This window comes from Nasonia vitripennis, chromosome 1 (genome assembly GCF_009193385.2).
Source record: "Nasonia vitripennis strain AsymCx chromosome 1, Nvit_psr_1.1, whole genome shotgun sequence".
Lineage (NCBI taxonomy): Eukaryota > Metazoa > Arthropoda > Insecta > Hymenoptera > Pteromalidae > Nasonia > Nasonia vitripennis.
In genome coordinates, this window is record NC_045757.1 from 10,263,041 (window position 1) to 10,275,476 (window position 12,436).

The following is a 12,436-nucleotide window of genomic DNA, read 5'->3' on the forward strand; positions in this document are numbered from 1 at the left end:
ACGGTGTGCCATTTCGGATTTCGTCGGAGGATTGTCAATTATTGAACCGTCGAATATAGAGCGAGAGTTAGCGGAACGAGCGAGCGGTTGGCAGAATCAAAATAGAGCCGATCGATGCTTCTTGAAACCGATTTGCGTTATTGTTGACGTATAGCCTGCGATTGTGCGAGTGATCGTTGCGCTGCTCTCGTAAGTTTATTACAGTCATTATTCTATTGCCGAGTTATAAAATTTGAGAGATCGTTATTCGCGCTTGATCGCAAAAGTGCCCGATAACGATACCTATATATACGATAACCGGTGACTTTGATCCGACACATTGTGTAAAGATTCCCAAAATAATACATGACCATAACAGCGTAATCGATCTATATTGTACAATACGTCGCGCCGTTTCACGACACCAAAATATATATGAATGAAAGCGCGGACAAAACACACACGCGCGTCTGTTTATTTTGGAGCGCAAGCGTATAACCGACCTGCATTCATTTGCCCTCTGCCTCGCAGCGCGTCGAGTTTTTTCACAGGCCTCCAACATCGGGGCAAGAGATACACAGCGCGGGTACATGTCCCGGACAATAGGAGCTACAATACCCGAGATGTTGACTCGCGGTGCATCGCGTTACGCGACTAGATTCTTTGTCGAAGCCGAGCAGCCCGCGCAGAGAATTCCCAACAGCCGATTTCTCGGCTTTTTGCCGCGAGGAAAAAGCTACCGGCGGGAGAGATATTCCAAAATCACCGCGCGAAAAACGCCGACGACTTTCACAAGCTTGACACGTTACACATGAACAGCTACCGCGCAAGCGGCTAACTCTTTCTCTCTCTCTCTCGAGCATCAAGATCAAAATCACCGAGAGACAAAGTTGCCGCGCAACATCCGATTTCACGTCCTCGTCTACTTACTCGCTCGTTTTGCAATGCCACCGCGTCGTCGTGTTTTAGGGACATATTTTACGACCGCGTGAAAAGTCTCGAGCGACGTGGAGGAGAGAGAAATCGCGCGAAGGTCTTGTACGTGTATAGGTAGAGAGGGGGTCAAGCGATGCAGGAAATCCTTGGGTGGAAGAGAGCCATGTGCGATGCAGGTGGTTTTTTACTTCGTAAGGAGTCGTGGGAGTCTCGTGAGAATCGGCGAGTTGCAGTAAATTGCAAATTGTCATGTTCGCCGTGGTACATGGTAAATTAAACTGATGCTCCGAAATGTAATCCCTACTCGAGGGTTATTACGTTACGACCTGCTTAGTTAAACCAGATATGCTACTGTGTGTATAATAAAGGTTAAAGTACAACATTACAGTATTGCTTTTATTATTTAAAATCAAACGATAATGTAACTTTACTTTATAAGGACATCTCGCACGGTACGGTACGACGGCGGATAATATCGACGCGAGTGGAATTGCGGCACAGCACAGTCAGGTTGCTGTCTGCGCATGCTCAAAGAGGGCGAGGAATCCTTGCGGTCCAGCCGTGCGCATACGGCAGCGATTTTTGCAAACTGTTATTTGCAATTCCGAGTGGCATGCAGATTGAAATATTCCTATTATTTTACATAACAAGATACAACAACCGATCTTTGAACTGTCCCCGTTTACTCATAAATCACATTTCGCGACATAGGCTACTTCAACAATCATCGCGAAGTTTAAAGATACGCATTACCCAAGTAGAAATTCATTTATAGCCCCACTTAAGTTCACATACCTCAATCAGAGCGCGACACAACCCTATATCCGCATCGCAGATTCATAATACCGTCGTCAGCCGGCTATTAATTAATCAATCGACTCGAGCCTCTCCCACAGCGACAGGCCTCTGTCAACCCCTCGATAACAATATAATTGCCGCGGATACCCCGAAAAAAGTATAAATCTCACCCGTTAAAGTGATTCATCTCCGCAGCAAAAGTCACAGACTGCAGTCTTCTCTCTGGAAATCTAAACAAAGAACTCCTCTCTTCTCTCTCCTCCTCGTCCTCTCTATATATCTCTCTCTCTCTCTCTCTCTCTCTCTCTCTCTGCAACCTGCGTCCGTTCGCGTCTCGCCACAAACACACTCAACTCTCCCACACAATCTCTCCTCTCCGCCGTACACAGCGATGCACCTCTTGCTCTCAACTCTCAACTCAACTCGCGAGTCTGCGAGCCGAAAAAAAGTGGGCACTGTAACTCAGACCAGGATGTGTACTTCTTATTATTATGCGACGACGGCGAAGGGAACAATGCCGCGGCTGCTGCTGTTGCGTCGAGGGACGAAGTCTGCGCGCGACTGTGTGCGTATAGTCTGCAGAGAGAGAGAGAGAGAGGAGAGGAGGTGCATGTGTGTGTGTGTGTGTACACGGAGAGCACAGACGGGCGTGCACACAGACTCCGAGGGAATGCGTGAAGCGGCGGTGAGGACGAAAAAGGGAGCGCGAGAGAGATGGGAAAACCGGTACAGGAAAGCCGAGCGAGCGGAGGTTCCCTTACCTCGGCTCGGCTCGGACGAGATCGGGTCGGGGGGTTGGGGGCCTTTAAAGGGTTGCGCACACCAGCCGACTCGCGATGTAGAGAGAGAGAGAGAGAGAGAGAGAGAGAGTGGATGTTATGGCTGGAGCTCTCGCAGGTGAGATCGCGCGCACGGATCTGCTTTATCGACCTCGTTTTCAGGAGTTATTAATTGGTGGAAACTTATTGTTCAACGCTGATAATTATCGCGACAAGAGAATCAGTCACTCAGTTTAATAGAGCAAAAAAACAAGAACCGCGCATTGTCATCAACTCCTGCTGCTGATGCAATATAATCTATTCTGAATTCTCAAAATAATAGCAGCCATTGTCACAGGCATTTCCTCTTTGATTTTGCTCGTTCTATTTTAATAACAAACAGAAGTGCACGCCGACGTGTTAATGCGCCGAGATTTACACTACATTGTTTTACTTCTCATTCATGCCTATATTTGCATAATGTAAATATTGTTCAGTCGCTTGATGTAGGCGTACCGACTGTCGATCGCAAACGATATCGCTCTAAACATGTTAATTCAATTAAAAGAATCAGAGTACGCGTATGCTACACGTGGTATATAGCAAAACCTTAATTGCAAAATAACAGCAATCGATGAAGAAAATATAATAGAACCAATTTGCTCGCGCAAACGAACCAGTTCTCCTACCTCCGTAATAACAGACTCAACTCTCTATAAATTTACTCGCACACCGATCTCTAATTAAGTTCTCTATACTCCTACAACTACCTAAACAAGCTTTAAAGCAAAGTCGTTCTACAATTGAATTACCATTCAGCAACTAATGTACTTTGCGCAACGGCCCTGACACTCTCGAAAACCATGCATTACCATTACGCAATTAGAACCAGTGGGTCTATACAGACCAAAGAATGGGCCGATTTGGGCTACAACCGGGCTTTGCCGATTACCGAGCCAATGATCGTTCGTTAGCGTTCTCATGCGTCACGTGTGGCTCCTGGGCCAAGGCTATAACCCGTCTATCTATCTCGTCGCTGTTTACGTGTCATTCGCGGTTCAGAGATGCCTCAATGATGTCGCTCGGAATGTTGATTGATTTTTACAGTTACATTCGATAGCACCCGTAGATTCTAGTATTTTCGTATAATGCTCTCGTATTAAATTAACATCGGTTCTTAAGTGTCACCGCAGTTAGCGCGAAAAGACAATGGTATACCAAGAGAAAATTGAGATTACGAAGTTTATGTGCGACTCGCGATCGTAAATGCCGAAGGTCGCGCACTTTTGCAACCTTCCTCCGTAGCAGTTTATTTTGATTTCAAACGCCAAGGCTCGCTCGAGCTTTATGACAACCACCTTATTTGAATAACGAATGAACGATGTTTGCAAAAATGTCTTAGGTAAAGCTCGTTTACGAGCGCAATGAATTTTTCACGGCTGCGTTGAATATTCATAATTTCGAAAGTTTAACAAATGTCCCACGCAGGCGAGGCCCTAAGCGTGTCTAATAACGAAAACACACCTGAACCCACTCGCTCTCGTTGGCTCCAGTCTTGAGCCGATAATCCTCCATTCTTCCATTCCCAAAACGCATGTGGGTGCACGTACCATCATAACAAAAGATAGCGCGCTCGGTAAACGTAATAGGTACATAAGTTATTCACCCAGCGTTGTCGGCATCGTCGTCGTCACGAAGTCCCAGCTTATTTTTACTGGTCGATGGCTGCTGTTGCTGCTCGTTCCTCTTCTTGTTCATGGCGATCCACATCCTGGACTGGTGTTTCTTGCTGCTCGTGTCCTTCTTGCCGAACAGCCGATTCTTGCCGGCGCCGAACGAACCGAACTTATTTCCCCTCGAGAACATGCTTACACTCGGGGATCACACACACACGCACGCACACGCACCGGATACAACGTGCTCTAAAATATTCCGAAAACAGAACCGTATGATTCGGCGCCTCTATGGTAAACGTATATACACCCGCAGTAGTAGGAACGACCTCGGCTGAACTTTTCTACAAACGCGTCGCTCACTCTCGAGACACCTTCGACTCACGAGAACCGAGCTATACTACTACTACTACTACTAATGTAGAAGGAGAGTGGGACTGGAGAGTCGAGTTCGCTTTTCCTACTCCTACTCCCGCTACTTTTCGGCCTATCTCGCGCGTTTCATCGGCCTGGATGTGTATGGCTCTATAGTATCCCTACTCTCTTCTCTCTGTAGCTCTCTTTGTCTTAGCGCGTCTTTGAGCGGCTTTGAGAGAGAGAGAGAATGCCGTTGATTGGAGTGATGAGATCTGATGAGGATAGAGGCGAGGATGTTGGCGTGTGTGCGTCTGGGCGCGGAGAGTACGTGTATGAATTTTTGAATTTGAAGTGTGTTGCGGTCATCTGGCATTTTTGGAATCGCCGTTGCGAATCGATTGTTGAGATAAGGTAATTAGGAGACGATCGAAGGGTGCATTTTGAATGTTGCTGTGAAAAAAGCTCTCTATAACAACGTGCAGGATATGTCATCGTTGACGACTCCAAAAGAGCCAACTACAAACTGATACTAAATCAGCACACATGAATGAATTAAATATACAGCATGCGCGTTCAATACACGATATGGGCGTTGGTTGCTCGGCCATCGTCAGTGACACTCTCGTGTAAGGAACCGTAACGAAATAAAAGTCCAAGTCGAGAGAGAGAGAGAGAGAGAGAGAGAGAGAGAGCTCATTACGAAGCTATGCCTTCTATATAACAGTAAATGCATCACAGCTCAGTCGCTCCGCAACAATTTGAATGTTCACAAACTAATGCTTCTAATGGAAGACTCAGCGAATAGCATGCCATTACACAATTTCAAATGCGATTACGCTCGCAGTGAAATTACGAAAACCGAGTTGTCGAATTGTTGTGACTCAGCTTCGTTAAGATGCACGAGAGTATACCGTTAGAAAGAAATACCGTATAAATATAAGTGATTTATTTCTCTACTTCTGTACCGAAGGCAGTCAAGTTACGGATCTCGCAAGCTGAAGTCAGAGGAAGCGGTTTTTCTTAAAAACGCAAGCGCTGAAAGCGCACGTTCGTATTGGGTAAGTAGAAAGTAATGGCTCCGTGAGACGAAATATCGTTAAAGAAAACATACTCATATAGCTTTTACGTAGAAGCACGTGCGGACGAGTCAAATGTTGATATATAATATGAGCGAGTGTAAAATTTCGCTGCATCAAAATAACATCAGCGGCTAATTTCCTTCTTCTTCTAACAATGCATCTGCCTGTGCAGGCGAATTTAAAGCTTATGCTTCGGTATTTTCTTTAGCGAGTAACGCCTATACTATCGCTTTTACAACGTCATGCGTCATGCCACGTGCAGAAAAAGAAAACGTATATACAGCAGTATAGAACGCGACACATATAATTTCACCATTATCGTGCGTTTAATGCTTCAAGAAATCTCCCGCAGCATCTCAACCTCGATGACGCACTTTTCTGCATCCGGACACTAAGATTATTCATCGCGGGATTATCTCCTCTTCGTTCCCTTCCATACGTCATGCCCTTTTTTCGCCGCTTCCTCCGTTCCGAAAAACCCCGTAAACAAGCTTCTCATTTACGATCGGCCACACGTGTGCTATTCGCCATCAGCGGAGCCAAAGCTGCTACCTATTACACGCGAAGCTTGTGAAACGACTGCATCTCGAGAGCGAGTAATATCTTCTTTAGATTTTTTTGCGCCAAGAAGGCCGCATCGAGTGTTTGCGCGCGCATTGGCCGACTGGTAAGGATTAGCACGGCGTTTATTTATTCTTCTGCGCAGTACGAGACGAATTGAATTAGAAACTCGATAAAAGGATAAGTTTTGAAGAGTGAGATTTTTGCCACACAAAGGCATCGTTTCACACGATCCATACGCGTGTGTCACAAAGTCAATCGTTGTTTCATCGATTGCAGCTCGACAACTGCGCACAGTCCATTTGTCATTATAGCTTCCAAGGTGATCCAGATACATCGCGATAAACTCAAAAACTTCGGGGCGTCGGAATACGCTGCATGAATAAACATGAGTTTGTAAAAATCGAATTCCATCCAAAAAAATTACTCGCACTCTAATTACACGCAACATCCTTGATGCGAGCGATCGACGATAGAAAAAACCGCGACGACGACCAACAAAGCTCTCTCATCGGCGTCGCGGTGAATGAAACGGATTTCCTCGGCAGGCGAGGCATGTACGCGCGAGTATACGGCTATCATTTTTATGCGGGGCGCGTCGACTCGCCTTACGATTCCGAGGAGACACCTTGTGTGACTTTGAAATTCTCGATGCTCGAGCGCGCGCTCTTTCCAAACCCGTTTCTTTTTTCGCCTTTTTTCCCGAAGCCGATACTTACGCGCGCGCACACACACACACCGCTGTAAATCTCGAAGTCCGAAAGCAAAACTCGTATACGCAGTCGCTGACCGCGCGCGGACTTCTCGAGCAAATAAAAAACCGTCACACGTGCGCGCGTATACACGTCAAATTCACGCGTGTCATTCGCCTCTCGCGTGCTCGCGACTGGTTATATATACCGCTGGGCTCGAAATTCGCGCCCAGGAGAGGAGCTCGTTTTATGAAGTGACGCAAGTCCGATGTGCTCGACAAGCCTATACGTATGGGATTAAGAAGCGACGACTCGTTATCTATCTGGCATAGGCTTTGTTGCGGTTTGTTCTCCACGCGATCAATGGATCATCGCGCGGTTTATTGCTTCGTTTTAGGTCAACGCTCAATTATTCCTACAAAGTTGATAATATTCCGTGCAGATAGAAGCACAATGAAAAATAGCCTGCGGGCGCTTGAAAATTCAGAATGTGCCTAGTCATTATCTACATTCACATCGGCATCGCAACGAGGAATCGCATATAACGTGACTTCATAATGAAGCATCATCCACTTGTGAGCCATTGCGCGGTTGCATAATTTTTGCAGCCTAGAATCAAAGCGTTTACCATGCTGGAACGGAGAGAAAGAGAAAAAATACACTTCTGACACGTTTAAGGATTGTAGAACCAAAAGAGATTAAAACATTCCAGCGAGCGCACATCTGTGCCCGTTTGGCTCCCAACACACGCGTTATAGCGAGCAATTGATTCGCAGCTAGCCGCCGCGCTCATTGGGTTAATTACCGATCGCAACGCGCCCAAGGCCTCCGAGCGTCATCGTCCCTCTCTCTCTATCTCTCTCTCTCTTTCTCTCTAACTACAAAAAGCCACTGCATAAACATCGCGCGACGTCTTCAAACCCGCGCGACACGTGCAGCAGCGTAACATTTACACCAGAGGCGTCGAATCGATCACGGGCACACATGCAAATCAAACTCTACATTATGACGCGCTTCTGCAACGTCATGCACTGCGTACGTATATTGCGAATTTTTATTACCTTCACACTTCGCGGCGAATCTCGCGGAATTCGACAAATCGTAAATATACGCGTACGATAGAGGCATACGTTCGCGCGATGATGGTCGACTAGCTCACGTCGAGAGAACGCGCGATAAACTGGCCTGTGTGCAAGAGAGCTGCTGCGCAGGAGGAGCGGGGATCGACGATTGCATCACTGCAGCTGTGCGCGTAAACGTGTAAGTGATGCTTCTAACCGCGTGCGTGGATGTATGGTTTAGATCCGAAATCAGCGAGGCATGTGCGCGACCTCGGCTGCGATTATTTTTGCCTTATTGTTTGGTTCAGCTTTGCTATAACGCGTTTTGTGTATATAGATAGATTTACATTAGTTGTTTTCTCTATTGATTTCTCATTATCGATTGTTATTTTACTGCTGTGTGAAAAAAGAAGTCAAACACATCGTCTGGCTATTTGGCATACCGCGATTTTTAATATATATATATATATATATCGTCGTAAAATAAATTACCCGCGCATCGGCGCAATTAGCGTCATTCTTCAAACTTGCTAATTCGGAATTGCGGCAATTCATAAACAAACCGTTGCCGCCGCTAATTTATTACTCTTCCCCTCGTTCCCCCATCCGCGCAGTTAATATCCGATTCGAAAACTCGCGGCTCGAAGCCTCGGCGCGTGGGTAGTTCGAAAGCGAACGACCTCGGAGTAGTTTCTTCTCCGGCGCTCTTTCGAATTCCTCTTCGCGTATTCTTTTTCTTACGACTGACTATATCGACGGGAGGATTCATTGCCGCTCCGGACTCTGTTTGTCTATTCTAACGTTCATTAATTGTTCATTAGCTGCCTTTTGCAAAAACGTCTCGTGGAAATTTTCAATGGCACGAGGATCGAAGAAAAATTTATAGGAGTCAAAAGTTCAAAAATCCCATTCGTCACACAGAATCCCCCTCCCGTATACAGTATATACGCTGCATACATGTATATGCAAGCGCAGGAGCTGCAGCGCAAGGTTCCGCGATTGAATTTGCAGCCTTGCTCTTTCTCTCTTCTCTTCTCTTCGCTATCTTCCTCGGCGAGTCCGCGTAAGCGCAGAAGGCAGGAGCAGGCGTAACTCGCGGCCGCTCGCGCCATTAGGCTCCCGGTGTCTTGCGCTGCGAGGAAATTCCGGTCCCGAGAGCGCAGGAGTCGTCCTGTTTTCTCTCTCTCTCTCTCTCTCTCTCTCTCTCTCTCTCTCTCTCTCTCTCTTCGCCTCTCCTTCTTCTTCTTCTTCTTCTTCAGACGCTGGCACATTTTGCTCCCTTTGCGCGAGGCAGTTGGCAGTATTATGGTGTGCGCGCTGCAGTGGAGAACATCCTCTTTCTTTCGAGCAAGGTCAAGGCCAGTCAAGAGAGAGAGAGAGAGAGAGAGAGAGAGAGAGAGAGAGAGAGAGAGAGAGAGAGAGAGAGAGAGAGAGAGAGCCGGCCAGGTTATATATACGCGCGCGGCGCTTCTAGAAGGAGAGAATGAGAAAAAGGGTTTTTGGACGATGGTTTGGGAGAAGGCTTGTGTTGCCTCGCGAATATTTTTCAGACTCGAATTAGTCCTGTTGAATATCCCCGATGGAATAATTCGAATTTCGAAAGTATACACAGTCAGTTTAGAAGGTCGACGAACCGAAAGAACCATCGCGACAATCTTACAATTGACGGCCCCGCGGACCTCAATTGCAATTTGTGCGCGCTCCGCCGGAAATGCGAAACACAAGGCGAACTTGAACAAACGCGCACGCTCTCGCTCGGCAGTTATGACTTTATTTGAAGCGCTGCGAGTTGAAGTTTTTAGATCGTTATGTGCACGGAGTTTTATTTTCTCATTATTTTCGTGATTCCGCTTTTTACGCAGCCTTGTCTGTGTATAATACTCGGATAATAATGTCGCGTGCTTGAAGAGGTGATTGAGGCTTGAAAGAGAGAGAGAGAGAGAGAGAGAGAGAGAGAGAGAGAGAGAGAGAGAGAGCTTCCGTTGCAATTGAAAAATATTTATCCAAGATTGCGGTAGCCATATAACAGGGCTCGAAAAGCGATTAGAGGACTGAAAAAGCACACTATACACTGGGGCAGCGGAGGAAGCAGGTGGCTCACGGAGGATTTTATTCTCGAACTTCCGGCGGCGTGCGCGAGCTATTTTTTGCTGTAAGCTCCAGTTCGAGGGCCATACCACTCGGTTAATCTCTAGCTATTAATACACCGTTAAGGGATTCGAATCGCAGTTTAATACAGTGTACTCGAGTATCTTTTACACAACGGATATATAACATCGTAAATAATCACTCCTCGACGCAGCAGTAGTACATCCAACACAGCTACCTCATTCAGTGGGTCTCTTCGCTAAACAAGCGAATAATTGATCTCTCACGCAAGCGACCGCTTGTCAATTATCGGCGTTTTGACGCCTCGTTATGCGCATACCCCCCGTCAGCTCGTTAAAGCGTCTTTAGCAACTCGCGCGCAGGCAAGCAAAAGCAAGTTCATTTATAGAACGAAACGAAATACAGTAAACACACGCAGCACACGGGGACTCTTACTCTCGCTGCTGAAAAGGAGCAGAGCTCTTCCGTTTCAAGCGCTCACACCAGGACTTTCCGCTCTCATAAGCAGCGTAGGTGTATTAAAGGTATGCGACGTGCCGGGCTTACGCAAAGAGGTATAGGATTCCCAACACCGGCTGGACTTGACAGTGAGAGAGAGAGAGAGAGAGAGAGAGAGAGAGAGAGAGAGAGAGAGAGAGAGAGAGAGAGAGAGAGAGAGAGAGAAACGGTATCATCGCACTGGCTTTACCGTTGGATTTCGTTTGTTCATTTGTAATAGCGCCGCGGATCGTTATGCCGACTAAGTATATGGTAATATAGTGAGCTGCTCGCATGAAGAGCCTTGACTCTTTCCTTGAACATGATTGATTACGAGAGCGCGCTCTGTGTGCTGTGTTTCCGCGCCGAGATAGCGCTGAAGTGCGGTAGCCGGGCTGTTCTGCTTTTGTTCCGATGATCTGTTATCTTGTTAATAGGAGATACAAAACCGGCAGCGTCTGTTGTCGGTCTGTGCGTTCTAGGTATCCCGGCGATTGAAACGCGCATGCGGACGTTGTGAATTTTTGATAAAACTCAACTATACCTCGAAAAGACCGGTAGGCAGTGCGATACTCTCTCCCGATGATGATGACGATGCGCATCTCTCCGTCCTGCACGGGAAGGCCGGCGCAAAAAGTCCCGAGCATAAACAGAGAGAAAGAGCCCCGTCGGTCAGGGAGGCGTTAAATTGCTACCGTTTTTCAGCAGCAGCCCCGCGATAACCGTGTGTACAGATAACCTTCGGCTACCGCACTTGTATGGTATTCTCGAACATACACAAAATTTTACGTACATCAAGGGATTCCAGAGCGCATACGCGCCGGCATACCGAGAGGATAATCGCGCCCCCCGGAGAAAGTCGACGGATTTTTCTCCCTGTCTCTCTCGTATACACTCCCGCCTGTAAGTCATGTCCCTTTCTTAAAGAGCGCATGTAAACGCGGCCAATATGCAGCTCGCGCGCGTGCGGCGCGAACCGGTTTGCCCGGCGAACTCTACGGCCAGAGTCTGTATGTGTGTGTGCGAGGGAGAGAGAGGAGAGGGACTTTCAACTCCCGGTCGCAGACGTCGTCCTTTATGCGGCCGCGTGGACCGAGAGAGAGAGAGAGAGAGAGAGAGAGAGAGAGAGAGAGAGAATTTTGTGCCGGGCGAAAATCGCGAGGGCGGTGAGTTCTTTTGATTACTCGCTCATTGTGCGGGCATTTGCATTTTATGATTGAGACTGACCTCTCGGAATGTATTCCGGCGCGGCGGATCGTCGAGATTATCTCTGACGCCGCCGAGGTTCTCAAATGACGGAGTATACACGCGAGAGAGAATCGAATATCGGGATTACAAAAGTGCAATACACGCGTCAGGTGCACACTGCAGCAAACCAAAAGCACACATATAGATTGCGCAATAGCCTCGGGCCACACGCGCTAATGCCAATTAATGCAATTGCAGGCCTTAGAGCGAGCGTTGCACAATCGGCAACGAGCTCTGCACATCGGGGCTCTCTTTTGTCGCGGCTGATGAAAAAATGCCCCTCGGTTCAAACCGTACGGCAAAAGAGACGGTATAATATACGCTCGTGAGTGTATATGGCTCGAAAGAGAAACTGCATAAAACCTGGAAGTCCATATACATGCACAAGCGTATAGGTAAACACGCGCAGGCCACCGAGCGAGCGAGAGAGAGAGAGAGAGAGAGAGAGAGAGAGAGAGAGAGAGAGAGAGAGAGAGAGAGAGAGAGAGAGCAACAGGATGAAATATACGCACCGCCAGAGACCGTACGCCGGGAATATTTATGAACGGTTCCCTTGAATTACGAGCGACTATTAAGATTAATTACGTAAGCCTTTGATTACTATAGAAAGCGCGGATAGACGCTTTTCCGGAACTGCTGCATAACCATCGTCCATTGATACGTCCGTTCGATTTGAAAATTTGTTCCAAGTATGCGTTGTATATAGCA

The 12,436-nt window shown here is 47.2% G+C and overlaps 1 protein-coding gene across 4 annotated transcripts in view; it reads right to left on the bottom strand.

Moving 5' to 3' along the window:
• The window catches only part of LOC100678680, a 31,251-nt gene that overhangs the window by 13,339 nt on the left and 5,476 nt on the right, over window positions 1-12,436 (bottom strand). Inside the window, exons 1-2 of one of the 4 annotated variants that reach the window (XM_003424970.5) lie at window positions 7,895-8,011; window positions 4,138-4,393 (exon numbers count right to left, since the gene is read on the bottom strand). The exons of 2 other annotated variants lie outside the window; for them this stretch is intronic. In XM_003424970.5, the coding sequence (XP_003425018.1) occupies window positions 4,138-4,337 (200 nt within the window). In that variant the 5' untranslated portion in view covers window positions 4,338-4,393; window positions 7,895-8,011. Of the gene's footprint in view, window positions 1-3,995; window positions 4,100-4,137; window positions 4,394-7,894; window positions 8,012-12,436 lie in introns of those variants that run through there. One more of the 4 variants, XM_031924108.2, reaches the window with a different exon arrangement.